Consider the following 27070-nt stretch of genomic DNA (forward strand, 5'->3'; position numbering starts at 1 on the left):
AAAACTGAACCCCTTAGCATTTTATTCAGAATCTTCTCATTCTTGGGTCACTTTCAGATTTGCTGTCACCAAACTAAATTTTAGGTATGAAAGAGTTAAATTAACTTTTAGGCTTGACTTGGTCTGGCCTGGCAAGCTTACTGCTTGTTGTTAAAAGCAATGCTACCCTAAATGGCACTGAGTTCTCTGGCTGCTGTTCCAACTTTATTCTGGTTTATTTTATCAACCTCACTTTCTAAATCAGTTAGCTATCAAGAGATTACTAGGTAGGGATATAGAATAATTCCTACTTGTTTTCACATCTTACATCACCTAAGCAGCAAAATCATATATTTTGTAGAATCAACACATACTGATGTGTGTAACTGAAAGAAAGGATAATATGAGAATATGTAATATAATTAAAGTTACATCACATTTGATTCTTGCTTCAATTGCAATTGTATCTACAGTTAGCTTTTTATAGCTACATACTACAGTTTGTAGTTTGTAAAATAGATCATGTGAACATTGTAATTAGTAGCATAATGCAAAATATTCATTTTTTTAAATACTAATCTAATACATATTCTATGTTTTTTATTGAAAAGCAGATAGTACTATGTCCTTACTTTGATAAATGTCTAATCTTCAGTTGTGACATGTCACATGAAATTTTATGAACAGAAATAATGGCAAGCTTTGGTGAATTTTCATCTGCAGTCAGGTAGTAGTTTATATCGGGTATTGCCCTAAATATATTTGGTTTTGGCCTTCCCCTGTTCCCACAGGAGTCGTTCCATCATCACTTTACAGTCCTGCCCAGAAAAATGGCAAGCATGCCAGCAAGTATTTGTCAGGAACCACACTGCAGATGCAAAATTTGAGAATAGCTCATGTATAAAATATGGACTGTATTTGTTAGTTCATCTAACATGTAAAATCATACATCTAGGAATTAAAAAAAAAAAATGCGGGCAAGCCTTACAAGATAGAGGATTCTACAGCATAAAAGACTTGGGGCTTTTAGGAAACCTGAGGTCCCACCATGATGATAGGCCAAAAGAGCTCAGTGTGTTCCTGGGTGTATAAACAGGAGGAAACATCAGTAGGAGTAGAGAGGTTACATATACCTCATTTTTACCCTGCAACTGCCATGGCCATGCACAAGCCCTGGTGACCACAGTTCAAGAAGAATGTTTAAAAAAAAAAATTGTACAGGCTCTAAAGAAAAGCTTTGAAAATGCCTAGTATTGTGACAGGCACTTTATAGTGACTAATTCAAGAAGCTGAGTCTGTTAAGCTTATCAAAGAAACAGAGTCTGGCTTGATCATGGTGTGGATGCTCATGTGGTGAGCAGAACTGTGATGAGGTATCAACAATCAACAGATTTAACAAAATCCAGTGGCCATCAGTTGAATCTTGATGCAGAAACAAGTGCTCAAATGTGTAAGGTAGGGCCTGGATGTTTCTTTTTTAAGGTGTACCCTTATTCTAACAGAAGTTAATTCAGGTAAGCCCTGTAGCTTATGATAAGGAAGACAATAGACTAGATGATTAAAATCCTTTCCTTTACAAATCTGTGAATTTTTCTATCTTTGAATTTTTGGGGGAAATTGACGTGATTGAATTTGCATCACTGTAAGCAGATTAAGAGATTCTCAATATACTCAGGATAGTATTTCTATAATTTAAAAAAGAATAGGTTATTTTATTATCAGCTATTTTTCTCTTTACACCCAAAAAAAAAAAAAAGAGGGGGAAAAAAGGAGGCTAAGTTTCTAGGTTTTAGGATTGCTGATACTGAAAAAAATCCCAAATCACAGCATCTGCCATGGAGTATTGCCTCAGTCAGTATGTTAGACCAGGGCAGTGTGCTTTAGCCAGGTTATAAATAAGGTAATGAAATCATTGTTGACTGAAAGTGACAGTTCAGTGACAGGCAGTGATTATAGTATCAGTCTGATGCATTTTTTATAATACATAATTAGTACAGGTAATATCTTTAACATGGTGTAATGGGGGACGGGTAGCAAGACCTGACAGATCACCAAGGCAGACAAGTTGTTGCACCTGAAGTTTTTATTTAATACCTGCAGCCCATCTTACTGTAGTTCTGTGCACAGTCTCAAACTATTGGTGAGAAAGTGGAGGTGCATCATGAATGTTACTTAACAAATGTTAGCTTTCTTTTCTGTTATATATTATCATTCTGGTTAGATTTTTATCTATTAAATTAACAATAAATGTGTAAATAACTGAGCATAATATAGGATTAACAATCACATTCATGTAAATCTGTGTACTAAATAATCTTATAGAATAGTGTTGTACATGTTCTGCATTTGTTGGAATTGGGGCTGTGAAGCATGCTGGTTGCTTTTGCAGTAGCTGGAAGATACTTTTATGCATTTGTGGGTTTTTTCATGGTTTGATTATTTTTATCAGTCAGGGTAAAAGTTTATTAAGGAGTGATGTATTTTGTACTGGTGTTAAAGACCAGTATAATTGATCAGAGAAATCTTTTCCAGGCTCCATATTATAATAAAAATGCAGATTGCAAAGGATGATCAATATCCAAGTACAACGGGGGGGGAAAAGTACTAGGACAAGGGTAGAGAAGGGGAGTTTGTACAATGGAGAGGTGGCGAACCTGTGGATTTTCCTTAGTGATTAATCAGCCTTTGTAACTGGACTTTGTAACATGAAATGGGGATGTACTGACATGAGAATTACTGGGACATCTGACTCCATTCTTGGCTGTGGGGAGAAACAGGTCAGCAGAGGCTGCCAAAGCCAACGCTGTTGGACTGCTCCAAGATCCAGTAGTGTGGTCAGCCCAGCCCTGTCTTACAGGGGGTTTCCTGCAGACACATAAAAGCCACTAAAAATGCCTTTCTTGTTGGTCTCCACTGTAGAGAGTCCACAGTTTTGATTTTAGTTCTGCTGGAGTTTTGATAGATTTGGTCTTGGAAGATTGGTTACCCATGTTGTACATGCATGATTATTAATTTTTGCTGTTCTTGGCAATGCAAAACGTGGAATTTCTGTCAAACTGATGTGATAAGTTGGAGAATGGCAGAAGTGAGAGTCATTTTGGCTACTTTAGCTCTCTGGGTCCAGTTCATTCATCTAAATCCCTGCACTAGGGGATTAGGGATTAAGGAGTATTACAATGGTTACTAAAACTGAGAACAGTTAACGATCATGGCAATAGCCTAGTTACTACTGTGAATACTAGAGTATTGTTTTCAGCTCTGTTTTCTAATTCACATCTTCCCACAAGAGACATTATCCTTGGATGAGAGATGGTAATGGCATATAATCAGAAAAAAGCTTTCAAGAATAAAGGAGAATGTAGGATAGATTACCATGTCAAGAGTAAAATGAGTCTGGAGAAAGCACAGAAGCAGCCTGCTGTTATTGGTGTATCGGGCTAATGTATGCTATGTATGATAGAGCAATATACATCTCAGGAATAGTTCTATTTAAGGAAGGATGGAAGCATGCAATGTGTCACCCACTTGGCTTGCCTAATTCACCATTAGTTGTTTTCTCAATTAAAGAAGCATTTTCCTTCACAGTTCTGAGATTTCTTGATAATGTATACTGCTGATCTGGTTTAAGCAAAAAAGAAAGATACATGGAGTATCAAGAAATCTAAACAGTAATTATGCATGTCATTATTCTAAGAAAAACATGCTTATGGAATATAAATTTGAACTAAACCTGAGCTCAGTGTGTCCGATTGACAGTTTTGTGAGCTAACATAAACAGGTTGCAATGCAAAGTCTGATGATAAATCAGTTACTTGGAAAAATAAAATTTAAGTGCTTTTTTTTAGAGCTGATTTAGAGTTTCAGACCTCTGCATGGTGTCTGGAGATCTAAGTATTAATATTTAAATAGTGTAGTGAGATTCTGTAATGGAAAATGTTACTGAACTGTAGAATTACTTAAAGCTCTCTAGAAAGCTGCTGTCTATAAAGAGTTACATCCTCTATCCCCTGGAAGCCACTTCAAAGATCTCTGTTAAGTGGCAGCCTAGTATTGTCCCTGTTCCTCCTTTTCATTTGCCTCCCAAGAGTGTAGCTCAGGCTGAACCTTGAAATGTTGGAGAGTCTGTGCAGTAGGTTAAGGAAGTGATGGGTTTTTAAGCATGCAAGGGGAGAAGGAAGCAAATGCTCTGCCGGTACTTTTATGCAAAAGAACATTCTTGTGCCTTTGACAGGGACAAAATTTAAGACAACCTTTTTCTTGCTAGACAATGAATTTTAAAAAATGTGGGACATGAAGTATCATGCCATGCTTGGGGAAAGCTGAGCTGGAAAGACTGGCCCAATGGTCAGGAAAGAAACGTACAGCGTTAAGAACTCAGCATAAGAACAGTCCAGATATTAAGCTTTTCAAACACATAATGCAGATGATAGATTTCAATATGGAAAATTGTTTTTGTGGGGAGAAACTATACTGTAACATGACATGTCTTACAAATTCATGTTCCTCCGCTGAGAATACTTGAAAAAGTTAACTACATAATGACTTGTACATGCAGTTCTCTGGATCCTGCCACTCCCACCAGATATCTGCAAAGACAACTTCTGGTTATGAAAACCTTCAATGATGTTTTGATGTCACAGTTCCAATAGCTATGCAAAAGCAACACCTAGCAAAAGTCACTGGTTGCAGTTGCAACACTCTTCTGTATGAATGGCTTTTGGAGGATAGGGCCATTAAAGCAGACAGAAAATAAGAGACTCAAGAAGAAATGCTGTTATAAATCTTACCTTTCTTTGAGAGGGCTTCTGCTGCTACTGCTTGAGATGTGCATCTTGCTGTAATTTGTTTTCTTGCTGTTTCCCTCTAGCATGTGTGCAGTCCTTGGATTACCAAGTCACACAAGCATCGCATATTAGGAAACTGCCTCCTGAAATAAGTAGCCTTTCTCAAAACCCCAGCAGTTAGGCTATTTTAGCATAGCAGGGAAGAGGGTAAGAATGAGAAAACAGGCAAGTGATCTTTACCACAGAATGTTGCCAGCAGGAGAAGTACATAGGTCACAGATTTCGTAAGAGTAAGCAATTGTGGAAGACAACATATGTTTGGATGAGTTAAGAAACTTGGATACAAAGTAGAAATGAACTTGTCTCTGGATATGCAAAAGACTGTGGCATCTGGATGTGTGTGTCTGGCATGTAGACATCAGTTCTGCTTTTGACTCTTGAATCATGCTACTCTTCGTCTCTGCAAAAGGTACCTGATAAGAGTTCCTGTACGGCTCAGCTGGCACCAGTGTTATATGCTGCAGCATATCAAATGGTGAGAGGAAGAGCTGCTATTGTAGAGCACGCTCACTGCAATACCAAGATCAGAAAGGAGCAGTAGAGGGTCCCCTGAGTGTTACGGGTGTTTTGAGGCAACCTTGACAGTGATTCGAGAGATATGCAGGGATTCTCCAATATTTCTAGCCTTTGCATATTTTTATTTTGTAGTAGCTAAAAAGTGACGATGCAGGGGAGTAGTCCTATGCGATCTTCCCTGATGATCAGGCATGTACAAAGCTAATAGAATTTCCTGCTCAAAATTCAGTTTTTTAAACATTGGAATATCTAGGGTTATTACAAAATCCATAAGGCTCTTCGGAGGGTTTCTTGAGCTTAAACAAAAGATAGAGATACAACTTTCATTTGTGATGTCATCTCCTTGGAATGATTGAAGAGAGAATGATTGTTAAGAATTCAAGAGCCAAGGCTATTCTGTTTGTGGATACATATAAAAATACAGTCCTCTCTGATCTTCTGAAATTAGGAAGTCCTTTTCAGCATTCTAACCCAGCATTCTAGGGTTTTGTGCATCCTGGCCAAGAAGATCTTACATTCTGTAGTATTCATAAAAACTGTAACAACATCTCTTAAAGTGTAAAGGGAGCTATCTTTTTTTTCTTTTCATAGACTGTGAAGTCATTTATTATTAATTAGGGACCAAAGTGATGTAATTCAAATCTGAATCCGAGATCTGCACTCCCAGTTTGGTTCGGCATTCCAGTTCGGTCCTCTCTTGACAAGGATTCAGCACATATAAATAGCCAAATAGTCGTAGTGTCTGTTTACTTGCTGTTCCCTTATTAGAAAAGACACTCAGCTGCAATTATACAGAGCATCCATTTCATGTCTGCTGTGTTGCAACTGTAAAAATTGTCTTCCTACCTTACCATGCTGGTCAATGAACCTCACAGGAGTAGTAGTAAACTTCTAAAATAATTTCTCTGAAAATAGCAGTTCATTATTAAGACTGGAAAAAATCTCATTTTGATATGAGTAACAACTGTTTAATTGTCCCAGAGCAGCAAGTTGGTCATTTGTATAGTCTGTTTATTGTTTTTTATTCTCTCGTATGTTATTGTCATTTATTTATTCTTCATTTCCAAGGACTCTGGCAGTTATAAAACATAACTGTCCTCTCTAAAAGCCATCCAAACACATGACAGGAAGTTCATCTTCCCTAGAAGCATACAAAGGTTTGAAACCAGTCTGTCAGTGGAAAGGCCATGCTTTTGTGTATGTAACCTGCTGTTTGGAATCTCATGACTGAATCTAGGTCAGGTTATCTATGAACATAATATTGCCAACAAAGGTACAGACGGCAAGTGAGTAAGGGAAATGTATTAGATAAAGTTACGGTTGGGGGGGGCGGCGGGTGAGTTTTAAATTGTTGGTTAAAAAAATATTTCTAGTTTTGTAATCTGAAAATATGATCCCACTCTCATTGAAAGCAGTGGCAACACACTTGTCAACTTGAGTGAAAGTAGGCTTAACTTCCTTGTTTTCACCTTGTGAATCTGCTAGGCAATCCTGACTTTCTGATGTGACCGCCGTAGTATCTGAATTACATTATTTGTGTTTGAAGTTTTCTGTTTCCATTCTGAAATAATGCTTTCAGCTTCTTTAGCACATTTCAAATCCAAGTGATCCCAAGTGCTTTACAGACTACTATGAGGATATATAAAAAAGATCAACTCACCTGCCAGAGAAATGCACCGCTCAAAGAAATAGTACACAAAGCCACTTAGCAGCAGCAACCCATAGTTTTTGCACACTGCAATAGGAACTAAGGAATAATATTATAGTCGATTGACTGCAGAAGGAATTACGGGAGGCTGGGTATAATTATTGAAACTGGAATTTGGCCATAGTGCCAAAACTGACATTTGGTTTTTGCTTGCACTTTTTGTCATTAAGCCCATGTGATGTAAAATGCCAGCATTGCTAGCACTGAACCTGATTTTAATATATAGGCCAAGGTCAAATAAAGACTGGCTGTATGTAACGATATATATGTGATGCTGATTTGGTCATTTTGCTTCCCTATTAGTTCATCTTTTCATGTATGTATTTAGGTTTTCTTCAAATATTGGGGGAGTCCTAGTCAGCTGGGGTTTTTTTGCCTTCAACTTTTTTGCAGAGTGCAAATATGAGCAGCAGATGCAAAGTACTATAATCTTCTATTACTATTATCTTCTTATTACACAGGACAGTCCAGAGCAGCCATGATACCTCCGAAACAGCCAAGACAGCCGAAGGGAGCTTTGGATGATGCCATTGCCTTTGGAGGACTAGTAGACCAGGAGCCAATGAACAACTTGCAGCCAACACCACCTCCGCTCCCAAAGAAAACAATTTTGAGAGCTAACACAGAGCCGACTCCCAGAGATCTCCAGAAGCAGGCTCTGGAGAACAACCTGTGTGTTGTGGCCAATCCCACCTACGATATTGACACCAACTGGGAAGCAAGCAGCGCCTGCTCTTCGGTCAGCCTGGAGCTCAAGGTACTGGACAATGAGTCAGGAGATTCCTTGGACAGGCCTACAGAAAAACTAAAGGCAACCACCTCAGCAACTAACAGTGTTTCCAGCCTAACCACTATCAGTATTAAGGACCGGTGTTCCAATAGCATGGAGTCTCTAACAGGGAGACGCATCTCACAGACTAAGCAGGGCAAAGGTGTCCAGAAGCCGCAAAGGCAAGCACTTTATCGAGGAATTGAAAACCGAGAAGAGGTAGTAGGTAAAATCCGAAGCCTTCACACTGATTCACTGAAGAAGCTGGCACTTAAATGTGAAGACTTGTTCATGGCTGGACAAAAAGACCAGTTGCGATTCGGCGTGGACAGCTGGTCGGATTTCAGGCTAACCAGTGACAAGCCATGCTGCGAGGCAGGTGATGCAGTTTACTACCCAGCTTCTTATGCAAAAGATCCTCTCAACAATTACGCAGTCAAGGTAAGAGGGGCTTGAAAAACGGTAACCCTAGGCATCACTGAAAAATGTAACAAAAATAACAATAATCTGCAACACACCCAGTAGTGATAGGTCCTCTAAATATGTGTACTGCTTGCAGCTGCACTGTGTGAAAAGTAAGATTCCCAAGATACAGGCTCTTCCTTCTACCAAGAACCATATGTGGCATTGGTATCTGCTGTTTAAGTTTCAACTGTTTTTACTGCAGCTCCAAAATTATTAAAACAAAATCAACACAACTCGGGCTTTACCATGATCATTGGTTAATGAAATATTGAAGAAGAAGATGTATTATTTTAACATGTGTCAGCAGTTTTTTGGAAACTTGCAATAACAAAATCCGTAGGTTCATCTGCATGCAGATGATACTAAATCATCACTCTTAGTTAAGAAAGAGTTCAAAGTTTTCCATGTCAGAGCCAAATAATTTTAAATGTAAATTCTAGGCTAATGTATCTTTATGTTCCCATATGTTTTCACCAGCATTCATTACCAGCCTTTCAAAAGCTCTCTCTAGCCATCAGTGTTGCCTTATAAGCTGTAGTAAAAAAAGTGGAACTTGTCAGTGTTAGTTTGGTGCCCTTTTACTAAACAAACAATTGATTTGTGTCTAGTTTATACTTCAGCTAACACATAAAAGAAGTAAGGTTTATTAGATTTACTGCTAATATATTAATGAATAGTTGGTAGCTATCTCACTAGATGTTGTTACTTTATGGACTTTTATATAGGTAATTATTTCTGAGCACTGTATCTCTACAGTTCTCAATGCTTGTATGGTAGGGTAATAGTGAGAAAGCAGCTGAGACTCACAGCTCTGTCAGGCTTCCTGTGTGACCTTGAGCAAATCACTGAACTTCTGACTCCTTCTTGCTGAAACTGAGGTAGAACATTTATTACCCAACACAGGTGTGTGAGGCCTAATCAGTTATTCCTTACAGAGATAGAGCATGTTGACATTCTCAGAAGGGTGGTGCTTTACAGTAACAAAATGTTGTTACCACTCCTGCATGATTGTTTACAAGAAAGATATAAAGAAATAAAAGGTAAGATTGGTGCAACTGATATGTTCTTCTGAAACTTGAAAAGCCACCTTTGTAAGGCAGATTTGTGGGCATAACTATTTATATTTCTTTAGTTATCAAGGACCTCTTTTTGAAAAGATATGAAATGAAATATGGATGTTTTGTAGATGCCACATCCAGTGGTACCAAATGGCTGAGAACCAGACCATGAATATATCTGGCAATCTACTCTGGCTGCAGAATCAACAGTCTGGCATTACTCAGTTTGCGTTTTTTTGGTTTTAATGCAATGATGCAAAAATGGTTGTTTTTAGGACCCAAAGTGGTATTTTTCTATATAGGCAGGTTTGGGTTATCACTAATGTGATTCCTCTTTGCACAGTATGGATGTGCCCTTAAACTGTGCCCTGACATGCAAGACCTATGTAGTTGTTTTCTTACCTACTGTCCTTCTAAATACATTTCTTTTGTAGAAAGCCAGTGAAAAGAAAGAACAGCCATGTAGCATGGTCAAATATGTGCTGTATTTTTTTTTTCTCTTGTAATTCAGATGTCTTAAAAATAGTTGTCAGACTAACAAAATTTATTGCAACGCAATAGGTGTGATCATCTTGAGAGTGAAGTACCTTGACCTGGAGGTCACCGTGAGCTGTTGTGCCATTAACAATGACAGGAAAAGTTACTCTTGAAAATACCCTCCTTAGCACTTAATGTGATATAGGAAGATACTCTCACTACAAATGTTCTCTGATTTCTTTATAAGCCAAGCAGGACCGGCATACAGGACTACTGATGTCTTTTCATTTTCTCTTTTACATATCTTAAGTATGCATTCAGCTAAGTTGGGTTCTCTTCAGTTGTCTGTTTCTTTGGTGTATATTTTTATTACTGCATTCGCTATGCTAATATTGAATTATATAGCATTTTTTAAACTGTGGTTACTGGACTTTTTTCCCCTAAAATCAGTTATAGTAAATTTCAACTTTGTCTTAACATTTGCCCCAAGTTGTGGGGACTTATCAGTCCAGGATCAGATTTGTACAAAATCTCATAACAACAGATTGCTATTACATTACACAGAGATTTGGGGAATTTCACTTTAACGAATATACGAGTTTTACTATCATGGGTATTTTTTGTCTGAGCCAAATTACTTAATCATATACCTACAACAAATAAGCTATGTATTCCCGCCATTTTAAATGCCTTGTCCCCAAAACAGGATGGCAAAAAATAGTGAGATTAAAGTTTCTGGTGTGCCTAGAGAACCAAAAATACAGTCTTCCTGTTATTTTTAATCAAGTCTTAGAAATACATTTTGAAAGTGTATATGGAGCCACATCTTTGGACAGTGTAAATTTATGTAGCTCTTCTGAATTTTGTAGAACTACCCAAGCAATACTGGCGAACAATTCAGACACTTCTTAAGTTCTATGATTTTAATATTAGGTTTGAGAAAAAAATGTGATAATGGGATTTTTAAATTATTATTCTCTTTGTAGAAAAAAAGAGATTCCCCCCAAACGGTGTTGAGTCTTAATGCATAAGTAAAAAAAAAATTACATTTTAATACTGTTATCTCCAAAGGTAGAATGACAAAAGCACTGCTAAAAATCAAGCTTTATCCATTTGACTACTGCTGAATTAAATTTAGAAGAATGAACCTTTTGTGCAGATGAATGTACCAGCGCACCTTTACATTCTAGTGGTATCGCCACCAAAAGATGCTCTGATAAATTTGGTGGAGAACGAACACAACTTGCTCTGTTGGTGTGGATATTAGAGGAAACATTGTTCATAGGGGTGTGTTGTTTCAAAGCATTGTATGACGCTTTTTGCTTCACTCTCACCTAATCTGCTAGTAAACATCCTGTGCAAAAAAGTTGCAGGAAGCCATATGGAAATTACTTTGACTGAAACATTATAAATAAAACCAGTAAATAAGTCATGATCAGAAAACTACTTTTCCAGATGGAAAAAAACAGAAGTTCCCTTACAAGAAAGGCTTCCATAAAATTCCAGTCCCTAAGGTATTTTTCCTTCACTAAGTGCAGTACCACCTTCTAAGTAGTTGGTGGATCTGGGACAATATGCATAAACATTCCTCTGAAACCACAGTCTTATCAGTAGTTCCAAATATGTAGTGGAAAGGTTACACTAAAGTAAAAGCAGCGGAGAGCACCAGCTTTTTGTACAAAGTGGATTGGATGAGTCCAATTCTTAGTATCCCTACACAGACTAAGTAAGGCAGTGATATGATAGGGATCTTTTTTATTTAAAAAAAAAAAAAAGTAGAATGAATAATAGTTAGACAAGATAATCACTGTGCCAGTGACGTAAACTCTTTCCACTTTCAGTATTAAACGCTCAAGGAAATTACTGTATGATATCACAGACAGACACATAGAAATCATGATTCAGAGTCCACATGGAACAATACAGACATAAAAAACCAGCAGGGTTATGGTCTGCAGTGTGTGCGTTCTGGCCACAGGCACATGTTGCAATGCTGTTCAGGCAGGATAACAGGAATTGCAAAGGTGCAAACAGCTCAAAAGGAGCAGTTAAAATTTATTGCTTTGATTGCTACAGGGCAGCAGAAGTTCTTCTAGCAGTAAAACCTTAGGATTTCTTAAGGTTCCTGTCCCAAGTATAAAATAGAGCAATGCAGAAGTAAATAGTATTGGGCTGAATGTGGCTGACAGTTTCCTAGTTGCAGCTGACAATTGTTTTCTAGTTATGTTTAGTTTGTCACAGTGTGCTAAGGTGTTTTTTTGGTAATTCAGTTTCCTAGTGGAGCTTCTTGGCAGAAGTGTTATTAAAGGCTATCCCAGAACTTCATGGCTCAGATCAAAATAAAGCGATGCACATTAAACTTTTAGCCCATTACAAGTTCAGTCACAGCAGCATAGAATTCTGTGCTTTGACACATCGTTAAAAAGTCAAAGCTGTATTCCAAGGTATCTTTTAAACCAGGACACAAGGCCAGATCAAGAAAATGAGGTCAATCAGAGATCAAACTGGCCTCCTTGGGAAACAAGGTTGTGCCAAGAACAAGCTATCAATTTGGGATTAGCAAGCTTTCATTCTAAGCAGAATTTCATTTGCAGTTGTCCCTCTGTGCAATACAACAAAGCAGCACAGATGGTGCAGTCTTTGTGATCTTCTGTGTTTCTCATTTTCAGCACTTGTGAATTCATTTCCGACAATATTCATCGTACTTTTAAGTTCACTGATGCCCTGTAAAATGCATAGGACAGAGTGGAAATGAGATTCCCTGCTGGTAAAGTGGAAGTCAGCTGATGGCACAGTAGGCTACTGGACTCATAAAGGAAAAATAAAAGCTTATGCACAACAGTTTTTAGAAGCTCTGAAACATTAAAATCTTGCTTCTTAGGGATGGGGGGTGGGGGCGCAGGAATTGAAATGGCAGGATATAAAGAAACCTCTCCTGTCCCTATAAACGTGACCAAAGTTTAGTTCATATGGATGCACTAAAGAAAAGATACATGATGACAGTGCATTCCAATGGAAGATGGAAACTTTCTGTTCCTTCCTATTCATATCTCCTTTTTTCTCATTGCTTTCTTGCATCATATGGAAGGGCTTTTTACCAACATTGCTTCATCTGTTGAACAACCAGCTCTTCATCAGCTTTAGTAATAAGGCTTGCCAAGCCCTTATCAACAGCTTTCTTTCAGCTATTATCACATACCATATCTTCATAGCTCAGCTGACTGTATTTCATTAAAGCAAATGGTAAATGACTGATTGATCCTACTTTCTGTCCATGTTTTAGTCAAAAGTATTTCCACCTTTTTCTCTTCCTGTGCTCCATAATAGGAATTCAACATACTATATATGTAAAAGGCAACATGATTTCCGTGTTTTTTAGAGTAGATGACTGGAACAGACAGAAGCTTTAAAAATCATGCAGAGAAAACTGGGCCATATTATTTACACAGTTTTGACAGCACAAACAGAAAAGAAGCTTTGTATCTACTCCCTTAGCAAGTCATCACAAGCAGTCTAAAGCACGTGCTAATGAGGCCATCAAATTTCACAATTTGTTCCCTAAATCTTTTCAAATGTAAATGTAGACTTTGGTTGCATAACTTACTATAACCATTTTGAAAATTTTATATCTTGGTCATTCAGATGATAGTTTTAGGTGATAGTGGAGTTATTCCAATACAAAATGCTAGGGTGAGCACTCTTACCCATTAATGGTATTAAACACTAGCATTCACTACTCTATTGCAAAATGGTTAATATAAAATAGAGTTCTGAGTAGAAGCTGCAACTCAGAAAATTATAAAATAGAACAAGAAGTTTGTCAGTATACAAAATTTACATTCTATAAGCTGTTTTTGAACAGATCAGTAAGAAAACTTAGTTTGTCTCCACTGCTTTCAGTACATTTTCCCTATTCTAATAAGATATTGGTAAATGAGAACCTGAACTCTGCAGTCTAAAACCCTAGGACTTATCTGGACTCATGCAGCTGTATTTCACAGCAAAACTCTGAAGAGTAGCCAGACGCTTACAGGAACATCAGATTACTGCAGGTCTGTCTTTTAGAAACTGTTTTATGAATTCAGACAGGCTTCCGATTTGTTCTCGTACTCCAGGTTTTGGGTGCTGCTTCTAGACAGCCTAGCTTTTCACTGCCCTTGTCAATTACAAAGTAGCTAGTGTACAAATTTTAGTGTTTGTATAGTCAACAATTTAATCAGCTCTAAATAACCCAGCTGCCTCTTCCACTTCTCACTTCATGTTGTTTGTAAACAAAAAGCCAGAAGCAGAAAATACATCTCTAATCAGATCTCAGTTCTCTTGTCTTTGTAGATACTGGATGCATGTTCGTGTACCCATATACTGCCCTGTATTAAACAAGAGAAGTGAAGGTGTCCAAAAGCCATCACTATTGGGCATTTGTGTGAATAGAGATTATTTTTTTTCTTTATTGGTTATCTTCTTTAACAGTAGACTAAGGAGGGGAAAACTGTATTCATGAATGCAGTCATTTTAGTATTGATTTTAATCATAATACTATTTAGCCTTTAATTTCTGTTTTGTTGATGTGAAGAGAGGAGTTTGAAACAAAAACTCGTATTTAAGAACTGACATGGGGTAAAGTTTGGCTCTGCTGTGGATTCAGACTTTAGAGTGGACACTGCTCTGAAGGTTTTCATGAACCACAGTAACAATGGAGTTAATAATGTGACTTGTTCATTTCTTAGGAAAGATCCAGCTGGCAACATACAGATCAGATTCCCCTTGCAGGCCGGTTCTGCTGGCTCAGAGGAAAAGGGAATGGGTGCAAAGGCAGCATACTCTGCCCTAATAGCTGAATGCCTTTTGGTGCAGATGTTCTTGGCCAGCCATTTCTAAATTAGAAGGATGCATTACCACATCCACAGAGGCCTATGAAAGTGTGCTTTTGTACTATCACAATTCTAGGATTGGCAGTATCTTCTAAAATGAGTGAACCAGGGCTGATTTTGAGAGATGCAATGCCCATCTCCTATTATTTTAACTGAAATTCCAGTAGTAAATTTGAGAGCCCTTTTCTGAAGTAGGAAAAAGAGGCTGTCCAGGACTAAAATTAGAAACTAGGAATAAGTCTCAATTCCTTTGCTTTTCTTTTTCTATAGGCAAGGAGAAATCCTTTTCATAAACTTTAAAAAAGACCTTGTATTCACCAAATTGAGAAGTATTAATTGTTTTAAGAGCAAATACTCTGTGGAATATATATTCCTAATAGGATATCATTTTTAGTTGACAGGTGGTATTAGAAATCATCTGTGGGTAACATGAAACGTCATACAATAGCTAAGGGCCAGTGCGTATTCACACTTTTCTTATTAGCAAGTAAGTTTGACCTTAAAATTAAACTCTTTCAGAATGAGTTTATATTTTGGATTATGTCAGTTAAGTATTTTTAAAATATAAAGGCTGGATTACAACACATAGAACCTTTTCTGAAGTTGGAATTGATTATCCCCATGGCTGGTTGTACAAGAAAAAGGCCATGGACTTGAAGAGCATAGAAGACAAAACTATTTTCATTGTCCTTAACAGCTGTTCTCCCAGTCAGATTTGATACACATTGGTAGGGTCTACGCAACACTTTTCTACTTCTGTCTTTTGTGCAGTTTTAAGTATTTACTAAATCTGGGGGTTTCAGTCTCCAAGACACTCAGCTGACATTTTCTTTTCATATATAATTCAAAGGTTAATGCTGGTTTTTTACTGTATTTGTTTAAACTTTTGTAACCCTTGAGAGAAGGCATGGGGGACTTTCCATTGATAGCTTACTTCACCTCTAACAGTATGAAATACATTTGAAAATTTAAATTGGCAAGAGCCACTGTACAAAGAGGGTACCTATCAACATTTCCAGAAAATGATGACTTTCCTCTCTTAAATAAAATTGACTAGAAAATGCATTTTTCAAATTCGTTTTGTTTCTGCATGGCAGTTATAAACAGGCAGTTTAAGCTATAGTATACATAATACGTAAGGAACTTTAAATGCTTGTGAAGTATGGAAATAGGCACAGTATCAAAGACAGGAGGACGATCAAAATACTGTTACTACTTGTGTCTACTTTCATGATTATCTGACACTTGTCTGATCAACAAGCATAAAAGACTAACTCTCCTATTAAACTACATTTCTTAACCACATAAACACATAAAAGATGAAAAATCATTTTCTTTTTTCAGTTTTCTTGGCAGCGGGGGGTTGTTGGTTTGGTTTGGTTTTTTAGCGAAAGGTAAGTTTATAGTGTATCCTACATAAGTTCCTGAGAAGGGGTAAAAGGAGAAACAGGGAGAAAAGTCACTTTATGCTTATATTTAGAGCTAGTATGAGATTTGGGGTCCTTGGTTGTTGTGACTGTGTAGAAGTAGTGCTGACTTTTACCAGCCTTAGTTATCTGGCTTTCCCTGGCATTCAGAGATGAGCTAAGGGAAGCTGTAACTTCATCTGAAGAGAAATGCCTTCCTATTTTCTCTTCCTCTGAGCTTTGCAGTTAAGACCTGTTGGTGCATTATACCAGCTGAATACTTAGGCTCTAACTTTGTAAAGATTAAAACATACACTTAATCTTATACGCTTTGAACAAAGTCACTGAAGTCAGTAGGACTACGGTTAATATCCAGAGGTCAATGTGTCTGAGTCTTTGTAGGGCTGTAATTTTAATCGGTAAATGCCTTAGAACAGAGGTCTTAATAGAGGTTGTCCAGTGACTCTTGTAAGGGGGTTGGAGCTGCCAGTTGTTATGGCAGGGCAAACAATTAGTAATGTACGTATCAACAAGATACTTCTGGTCAGAAATTAAATACAGCTATATATGGCAAAATAAAAACATATACTTAGGATCTTGATGAATGACTGAAAGCAGTTAAGGTACCATGTTTCCATTCACCATCTGAGCCACAGGAAGTACGCTTGCCGACAGCCCCTGCCACGCACACATACGTCCCTCACTGCAGACATGAAGTGTTAGCTTGACATGGCTGCAGCTAATAGCTTTCCATTTCCAGTTTCAGTGGGCAAGGAGCATGCATCCAGTCACTTAATTCAGCTGACAGGTAGTAACTTGTTATGCCATGCTAACTCAAGTCATGTGCAATTGTTTGATCGTGTCCTCAGATATTCTGTGTATGTTTCTTTGTATCTCCTATTGCTATTGATTATTTTTATCTTGTTCAAGCTTTTCACACAAGCCTGAGAGAAGAACATGAAATAAAATGGTATGGATAAACAAGTAACTGTAAAGTAAGCTTCACTGTGCATTTACCATATATCAGCTGCTATTCTGACTGAAAGCACAACCTGCCTGAACTGTATTTTCCATTGAATAATTGTCCTGGTTTCAGCTGGGATAGAGTTAATTGTCTTCGTAGTAGCTAGTATAGCACTGTTTTTGAGCTAGGTATGAGAAGAATGTTGCTAACACTGATGTTTTCAGTTGTTGCTAAATAATATTTAGTCTCAAGTCAAGGACTTCTCAGCTTCTGATGCCCAGCCAGCAAGAAGGCTGGAGGGACACAAGATGCTAGGAGGGCACACAGCCAGGGCACCTGACCCAAAGTGGCCAAGGGGGTATTCCATACCATGTGACATCACATCTAGTATATAATATAAACTGGGGGGAGTGGGGGTGGGGGGATCGCTGCTCAGGGACTAACTGGGCATCGATCAGCAGGTGGTGAGCAATTGCACTGTGCATCGTTTGTATATTCCAATCCTTTTATTATTGCTGTTGTCATTTTATTAGTGTTATAATTATCATTATTAGTTTTTTCTTTTCTGTTCTATTAAACCGTTCTTATCTCAACCCACGAGCTTTACTTCTTTTCCCGATTTTCTCCCCCATTCCACTGGGTGGGGGGGAAGTGAGTGAGCGGCTGCGTGGTGCTTGGTTGCTGGCTGGGGTTAAACCACGACAATAATATATGCACAGGGAGAACTGCCTGCACATATCAGTCTGCAGTTGCCTACTGTCCAATGGAAACTGTTCGTGTGCCTTAAAATAGTCTGCCAAGGTCAGTTCAGTAAAAAATTCCTCAGTGCTTGTGTTTAGGGCTAGACTGTGGATAGCCATCAACAAAGTACATATTAACAAAAAAAAAAAAGGATATAGAATTTACAAATTTAAGAGTTACATTATGTCTATTCTGTTTATTTTCTTCCCCCAGATTTGTAAGAGCAAAGCTAAGGAATCCCAGCAGTATTATCACAGCCTATCTATCCGGCAAAGTCTAGCTATCAACTTTAACATCCAACAGGACTGTGGCCATTTCCTTGCTGAAGTGCCAGTTCGTCTCCTTCCATGGGAGGATGCCGATGCACCAGAGGTGGAAGAAGAAGAGCGGGAAGAAGTAGAGAAAGAGCCAGAGCAAAAGAACAGAGACACTCCTTCCAATACAGAGGCTTCACAGAAAGACAGCTCAAGCAACCAGGGGACCATCAGCAAGCCACGCAGCCGTGTTGTGGTCATCACGCGGGAGGTCCCATACTTAACAGTGGCCGATTTTGTGCGAGAATCTGCGCCCCGCCATGCAAAAAGCCCAGATTTATATGAGAGGCAGGTCTGTCTACTCCTTTTACAGCTGTGTTTGGGCCTGGAGCACCTGAAACCCTATCATATCACACACTGTGATCTGCGGTTAGAGAACCTGCTGCTGGTTCATTCCAGACCAGGAGGCAGCCCTCTGATCTCTGAGTCCATGGAACCCAGTCCCAACACTGCTTGCCCAGCCAGATTAATAGTGAGCAATTTCTCCCAGGCCAAGCAGAAGAGTCACATGGTGGATCCTGAGGTCCTACGGGATCAGTCCCGCTTGGCTCCAGAAATCATCACTGCAACGCAGTACAAAAAGTGTGATGAGTTCCAGACTGGCATCCTCATCTATGAAATGCTGCACTTACCTAATCCCTTTGATGAGAATCCAGAGCTGAAGGAGAAGGAGTACACTCGTGCTGATCTCCCCAAGATTCCCTGCCGTTCCCTCTACTCTCAAGGGCTTCAACAGCTTGCCAGCTGCCTGCTGAATCCCAACCCTTCAGAGAGGATCTTGATATCAGAAGCCAAGGGAATCCTTCAGTGTTTGCTTTGGGGTCCACGTGAGGACTTGTTCCATGCTCTAAGTACATCTTCCAACCCCTCACGGAGAGATGCCGTACTTCAGAACTGGCTGGATATAAAAAGGACACTGCTGATGATCAAGTTTGCAGAGAAATCTTTGGACAGGGACTGCGGAGTTATTCTGGAAGACTGGCTTTGTTGTCAATATCTGGCTTTTGCCACTACAGACTCACTTCATCGCATTGTGAGAATCATGCAGCAGCACTAGTTTGCAGAGCCTGTTGCTTTTCATGAAGCACCCCCCACCTCCACCCCAGCCCTCACTTAAGCCTGCCGTAGGGCTCACACTTTGTACAAGTGTTAAAAAATAGCCTAGATATCAAAGCCAGCAACTCTGAGCAAATAGGTTCTAACTGGAGAAATTGCATCCTGTACCCAATATGACAGAAACTTTACATTTTTGCCAGGCCTGTTAGGGATTGATTATATATACGTGACTGCATTTGGATCAGACAGTATGTAACTTGATTAATATCTGGCTGAAAAGGAGAGCAAACTTTGATACCACTATTCCTAGCACTGCAGTAAACAAATTGCCCTCCTCTTCTGGGTACTTTCTGTCATTTCCGTATGTAGCATTGGTTGGTGAAGAGCAGTGACCGTAAGCAGAGATGGATTAGCTGTAAGTGTGAGATGAATGATCCACCATGCCACAAAACACTCATTTGCATCTATTCCACATATCGTGCAAAATTTTCTCTCAGCTTAGTCAGTCCCCCCCGAAGTGAGCTGGACTCCTCCTTTCTTTGGTCTCAACCAGTCAGATTCTGATCTATCTCTTACGCTTCATGCGTTCTTTTTTCCTGTCCAGATGTGGTTGTTCTGCTGACTGCGGCAAGTGTCAGTGGGCAGTAAGCATCTGTGTTCAGGCCTCTTCCCTCCTTCTCTGCCTCTGACTCACTGCCTGCCCGCCCATATCCTTTCTAACCACAGATCCCTGATTTCAACAATGCTGCCTTAATCAGACCATTACCCTTAGCTCAAGACCTCTGCATTAAAAAGCAGAATATGCACGCTTTGTCTATCCCATTTCCTACATGACATTCACCAGTCTGGACTGCTGATGTACTGTAGCTATAACCACGTTTATACAAGAACAATACAACACATGGTGGGCAATTGAATTTCCCCTTCCATTGCAAAAGGTACTAAAGCCTGACTTGAAATGGATAGGACGTACATAACCTTCTCTGACAATCACTGCTATGAACTGGGGATGAAAATAACAGCCACCTCTTCTGTTTTATTTTGGTCTGCTCTTGTCACTTGTGCCATATTGCAAAGTGGGACTGAAATTGGCTCTGCTGGTATGTTGGCAGGAGATAGAAATGTTTAGAGCTTGTCTTGTGTGTAGCTAACAGGCCACATGGAGACACTTTTGCTGCAGACAACAGTTCTCTAAAGGGTAAAAACAAGGGGGCAAAAACACTGTTGTTTAATTATTGAGGGAGCTGTTAAGTTTGGCAGCCACAACTAACAGTATTGTGATCCATTTTTCCCACAGCGGTGTTTGGCTGTGTATCTCTTGTCTGTTGTAACTAGTGTTTTCCAATGTTGCTATAGACAACACCTCAAACATGGAATGTTGTCAGAATAGCTCAAAGAGCATTGCAGACAGAGTTTTGGACTAGAGCAGGAATTAGGATTAAAGAGACAGAATTTTTAAAAACTCAGCCTGAAGGAGCTTTTCACTTTTAGAGGCCGCTGCTGACTTCCTTCCCTGACCTAACGGCCGTTTCGTATGGAACCTCTGCAGTTGTACAGACAGTGTCTTTGCTCAGTATTGCTAGGCTCTGATTTGTTTCCTGAATCGCTCTGAAGAATTGATCTCGATGCAGGGGAAAATGTGATACTGAATATTCTGACCCGGGTGATGGAAATCAGACAGCCCTAGTTATGAGCCTGTGCTTCTCTCCTATGGATCTATGTGCAATTCTTGTATGTATTTTTTAAAGCTGTACATTACAGTGTTCACTTTACACACCAGCCTTTACCTGATGCTAGATCTGCAGCCCCTTCTTTTACTTTCCTGGCACATAAATGCACAGATATCTATGTGTTCTTTTTATGGATTGATGTTTCATTTTAATTGCTAAAACTGTGAGGAATCAGTTCACTTCAGCCTTGAAACAAATAGCCACTTTATACAGCATATGCATGCTTGGACCAGATGCACGGAAACTGAACAAACAGTCCTGCAGGCTTAAAGTCAGCAAAACTAGCTCTGGATCCACACCATACATTTGGAGGGGTTGAAATGTCTGTATTATTCTTCTCTGGCATCTATCAGAGCTAAGCTGAATAGTGTGTGGAAGCCTACATCGATTGTGCCGTAGTATAGACTGTCTTTGTGACCTTTCTAAAGATTTTTTTTGAAACTTCTGATTATTATTCTTTTGTTTGATTCACCTGTATCAGTGAAGGATCAGGCAAGGATAAGGATAATGTATTTTAACGTGATATATATTTTTTCTTTCTCTCTTTGGCAAAAAGGTTAAGATGGCAGCGTTGATGCAGAAAAAGAGGACAGTGCATTAAAAGCCCAAGTGCAATGTATGTAGTTGAGGTACTTCCACTACATCAGGAAAGAAAGTTTCTACATTGCTGCTGAGCAGCTCGTAGAATAACCTTTACAAAGAATCACACACACGTTCAATGCAGCCCTGCTTTATCTGGACACAGGAGGGCAATGCTCTCATAGCTTAAATATACCGAGCATGACAAGTCACTTGCATACTATCTACTAGTTATTAGTCACAATGTGTTGAGCTACAAGTAGGGCTTCTTGTTCACTGTGGTCTGGTTTTGTGTTTGTTTTGTAATGCGTGTGCGCACATAACTTCTCACATAACTCCTATAGGCCGTATGAGCAATTCTTGGACCACTTGCCGTTGCAGTGGGCTCATTTCTTGAAGCTGGTAGGTGTTCCCGTGTTTAAGGACACGTTCTCAGTGTCACTTTCATGTCAAAACGCACATGCAAAGTTGAATTTTGAATGTTTTACAACCATACATACTTAATGCAGCTGGTCCGAAGCCTTTGTATCTCTAGCTATCTAATTTCAGTTTGTATCTTTTGTGATGAACCAATACTCATTTTAGCTCTGCAGTATAATTAAGCATGGATAGATGTTCACTACCAATCTCTTTCTTGTGCAGCACTGGGTAAACTTTAGCAATTTGTAATGTTGTGTGGTTTTTTTCTTTAAAAAAGAAAGAATGGTCAAAGTAGTCGAACACAATCTGGCCTGAGCTATTCCTTGGGGAGCCTGAGGCTGACTTTGCAGATATGCCCATAACTGATGATTGTAACTGCGTTTCTGGTGGTTCTCCATCCCGGCAACAGATTGTGCCACATAAATGTACAAGAATGTATACATTAAACTGATTGTAAACAAATCCTAAGAATGCTACAGCATAATTGCTAAGCAAAAGGAAAAAAACCCGCTCTGTTTGTAACTGGGATCCTGTGTATGACAGGAACAAAACCCCTGGCTGTGCATGTTATAACTTACTTGAATATGTGCACAGATCTTGAATTATTTTTTAGCAATGTCGCACTTTCAGTTGAGCTCAAGAAATAGGAAGAGCTGCAAATCTAAGATAACAGTATTGACTGTAAATATATATTTTTCTATTAATAAAAGCTGTCATTCAAATATTTTTAACATGAACTCTACAGATTTTTCCAATGGAAACTAATTTCTGGAAAAATCAAATGGTTGTTTGAAGAATTATGATGAGTGGTTTCTGATCCTATTAGAGCCATTAAAAACCTCTCTAATGTTACAGAGAGAGCACAGTGATTGGATTCACTATGTTTAGTGCCTTGTCAAGAAACTAAAATGTAGCTGGTCAGTTGTTTGAAATCTTATTCTAATAGCCCTAGAAATAATACTGCCCACACTAAGATGCAAAAGACTTTACAAAATTAAATGCTATACTTTATATGATACTGAGTTATCTATTCAATGAGATTTGGGTTTGGAGTTTATGTGAACAAGTTCCTTTAAGTTGCTTGTAGTACAGCACAAACCTGAAGTAACAAAATTGTGAGCTTTCAGATTTGCAATCTGCACAGGGAGAATAATAGTGGATAACAAGTCAATTGGTCTAGACTGACCACAGCATCAGAAGCCTATTGCTTTGACAATCTACTGCAGACACAACTTCTAGGAGATGAGGAATTTGATTAGTCTGAAAGAAGCAGTGAAGGTAAAATGTGCTGCTCCTTCTGTAGGTAGTGGATGTGCTGCACACCATACTCTGTGGTGTGAAATGCAGACCTCTGTTAAAACAGGAGTTCTAAAAAAATTAGTCCTGAGATATTATGGAAAATGGTTTTGGGTTGTATTTCTTAAATGGGAATTACTTATTCAATAATTATCTTTCAAATCTCAGATCTGATCCAGTCAATATGCGTAACCAGGTGAATATAAGAGCATCTGCTAGTAAAAACTTGCCTACAAATTTTCAGGAATGAGGGAATCCAGAATTTTATTCTGGAGCCTCTGGAATGTCCAAATGTAGAAGTCTGGTCTCATATCAATATTCAGATACAATGAAATCAATAACTCAAGCTAGGGTATCATGCTGCTGGCCCACAGACAAGAATGCATTTGGCATTTACAGAAGTGTTCCACCTTAACTCTTTTATGGTCCACACATCCTGGCAGCACCCACAGGGTATGAATGGATTATCTTGACATTTTAACACATGGGAATTCCCACATATTAGAGAGAAAAATATATGCTTTAAATAAATCACATGTGTGTTAGGGTTCAGCTACTTGGAGAATTTATTCAGCAGCTTCACACTGTAGGTCCTTAACTTTAGCATGTAAAAGTAGTATTTGCTGCTGAAATAAAACGTATCTGTTTCTTAATTCTTGTGCTGAGATGCCCTACCTTAATTAATTTTTTTTTGTTTGTAATAGCAATTAAATTCATATGTAAATAAAAATTAGTCCTGTTTGTTTAAATCAATTGTAACTTTTCTGAGGGATACAATGGAAACTGAATCAGACCTTTTAATGCACTTTCCTTTCCCCCTTTCCCCAAATAGGAATTAAGCTGTTTCTCTGTAGAAAAAGTACATGACCATTATTCCCTGCATGACTAGGCCACCTATCTTACTCTGATTTTGCAAATATAGTGTTGGTTCTGCTAAAACTCCTGTAAAACCTAAAGCACAATCACAGCCCTTCAGTCCGTGTAGAGAGAGATGTGATGATGATTTAGTTATGCAGTAAGATAACATCAAAGAAGTGCAGAATAGAATTTTAAATACCTCTATAAAAATACACCTGTGGAAATATTCTGTAAATAATCATCTGGATTCCAAACACTTCAAGGGAAGAATAAACAAAAAATACTTTTCAGAAGAAATCCTGGGGAGAAATTTCTTTAGGGCACCTTCAACTCCAAAAGGAGGAGCAAGTCCTTCCCACTGCTGTGTTGCAGAGAATTCCTAAGTAGACATTTGTATGGATTTTATTATTCACCTGGATGCAGTATTAGAAGAACATGATTTTGAATAGGTGTAGAATGTAATTTAAATAATTTCCTGTAAGTCTCCTTGCATTGGTGCTCCACTCAGCATTTAGTTGGAAACCACAGAATGCTTTCAGATCAAGCAAAGTTGCCAGTGAGAAATGAAGTACTCAACCTACCTGTACATAAGCATTTTACCACTCTACAGAATTTGGGAATTTGGTTTGTACTTCAGACTATAAAGACTTTTTTTTTTTTCCATAAATCCAAGGGCAAGATTTCAGGGATTAATAAGAGGTTGGAACTTTTTTTATATGGAGGAAATATTTGTTCATATATCTATATATACATACATATATATATGAGTGCATGTGGGCATGTTTTATTATATATGTATGTATATGAATTTTTGTATCCCAAAAGTATTCTTTGCCCCTTTTTGCTTGAAAATATATATATTATATATTGTATATATAATATATATTTAAGAGTGTGTAAATTTTAATATAGTCACTTCATAAATAACATCTCCAAAAATTACTCAAAACTGTTTCTTTGTCCTTTGGCTTGTTGGTATTAGAAGGTTTTGCAGTTGAAATCCTTGGGTTTTTTTCTTTTAAAACTTAATTATGCTGAGCATTTAAGAATATGTTCTTGTTTTTAATAAAAGGGGGAAATTTATTTTTAAATTAGGGATTCCAAAATCGATGGACTTTTATAAATGGGATTTCTTTAAATGCCTTGAATAAGGGATTTTTTTTTTTTTTTTTCAACTCCATTCTTGTAGGTAATTTGTATTTGGAATTCCTGGTTGCATTGCTTTATCTGGTGCTTCATATTGATATTTACACATTTTTATATAAATAAGTATATAAACTTCAAGCCTTCCTTTGTGATCAGGGGCAGTTACACTCTGGTTTGCTGTGGTACTTTGCTGTGTACTCTGTGGCATTCATGTTACTGTGTAAATAAACTAGTTTTATTACACTCAAAATCAAACTTGCAGTTGTCTCATTTTTTCTCTCTTCCTAGGCAATTAGACAAAAATGTGTATTTCCAAGGAAAATGCATGTGGCAGGTCCAGCAAAAGGTTTTACTGCAAGAATAGCTGGCTGCTTTGCAGCAACAGCTAGTGTACAAGCGTGGCAGATACAAGCCTCGGTTGACAATGTTACTGATTTGTTATTAGTTAGAATTTAATCATATTTAATTTTAATAGGAATATGGAACTATAAGAACTATTTAGCAAAATTATATATTGCATTTTATATATTTAACCAACAACTAACAGCTGCTGTGAAATCCCCTGTATGGCCCTGTACCAAGGCCGGAGGAATTGGTTAAAATCATCTAGTAGGAACATTTAGAACTTAGATAACAGATGTCAGAATTTCAAATTAATAGGAACTTAGGAACTTAAGAAAATGTATTATGTGTAACTGTAAGAATTTGAGTATTGTCTGAAATCAGTTAACCACGGAAGCTTTGGTAAAGATTTACTTTGATCTAATTAACGAGAATTCCAATCAGTAGAGTTAAGTGAGATTAACCAATGATTGTTTTAGTATAAGAATATTGATAAGGTGGTGTGACTGAGGGCCAATCACTAGAAATATTAAATTCAAGAATTAACATTGAATGTATTTTATGTAAATCTAATACATGATGGGAAAAATTGTACTGCGCAGAATCACATGAAAGGTCAACTATCGGACAAAGTGAGGAAGACTATGGAAGACCACCAGAGGGCTTCTGAAGACCACCAGAGACCTTCACTGCGCCTGCATAAAGGACATTTACATATGCTAATAACTTCCCAGAAATCTAATGAATATGCATAACATTTCTCGGAAATCTAATGAATATGTATGAATAAGTTTAATATAAGGTGTATGATTTTGGTGTTCAGGTGTGCGTGGTTTGTGAGAGGACTCGCCCGCACACCCAGCCGTTAATAAAGAAGTGTCTGCTTATCTACACTAAATTGGTGTTGATAAGTTCTTTATTCCGAGTTTTTCGGTAACAACAAGACTGATGCTCAGCACCTCCAGCCAAGCCACCACAGTGGCTGGGCATCCCAGCTGCAGGAATTGCAACTGTTTGGGACACTGTGCCACCTCCCATCTCTGGTGTTTTCCCCAGAAGTCTCATGATGGCTGGCACTATTTTGGCTCCATCTGGACAAGTGGCAGCGGCAGCCCAAAAATAAACTGGCCACCAGCAGCTGCTGTTGATTGAACCAGTGTCTTGTAAGGCTTTCTTGGAGAGAAGTGACTTGACACATTAATGAAAACAGAGACAGCCTCATGTCCACACCGGGGCAACTGTTATCACTAAAGGAGCTGAGCCAAAGTTAGCAGTTTCCCTAGTGTGGACAGGGCTTAGATGACCTGCTGTGAAGGAATAAAATGACTCTTAAATCAAATTTTTATATGCTCTGACAAAGCAGGATGCCTCTAAGGCAGTCGTCTGCAGTGGAATTCATTTTGTGTCTGATCCATTACCTTGAAGCATACAGCCTGATGGAGGGTCTGTGAAAAACAGATGGGATAATATGCATCTTCCATGATCATGCAGATACACTTCAGTGGCAGTGAGATCAAACAGCTCAATTTCG

General features: G+C 38.4%; 1 protein-coding gene across 3 annotated transcripts in view; it reads left to right on the forward strand.

The window, feature by feature from the left end:
• PEAK1 (pseudopodium-enriched atypical kinase 1) overlaps nucleotides 1-25447 on the forward strand; it is a 72566-nt gene extending 47119 nt beyond the window's left edge. For all 3 annotated transcript variants that reach the window (XM_010571649.1, XM_010571651.1, XM_010571650.1), the window contains 2 exons: nucleotides 7509-8257; nucleotides 18012-25447. In XM_010571649.1, the coding sequence (XP_010569951.1) occupies nucleotides 7509-8257; nucleotides 18012-19169 (1907 nt within the window). In that variant the 3' untranslated portion in view covers nucleotides 19170-25447. The remainder of the gene's footprint in view (nucleotides 1-7508; nucleotides 8258-18011) is intronic.
• Nucleotides 25448-27070: the final 1623 nt, after the last annotated feature.

The sequence above is a fragment of the Haliaeetus leucocephalus genome, unplaced genomic scaffold, assembly GCF_000737465.1.
Source record: "Haliaeetus leucocephalus isolate CR32 unplaced genomic scaffold, Haliaeetus_leucocephalus-4.0 Scaffold339, whole genome shotgun sequence".
Classification (NCBI taxonomy): Eukaryota; Metazoa; Chordata; class Aves; order Accipitriformes; family Accipitridae; genus Haliaeetus; species Haliaeetus leucocephalus.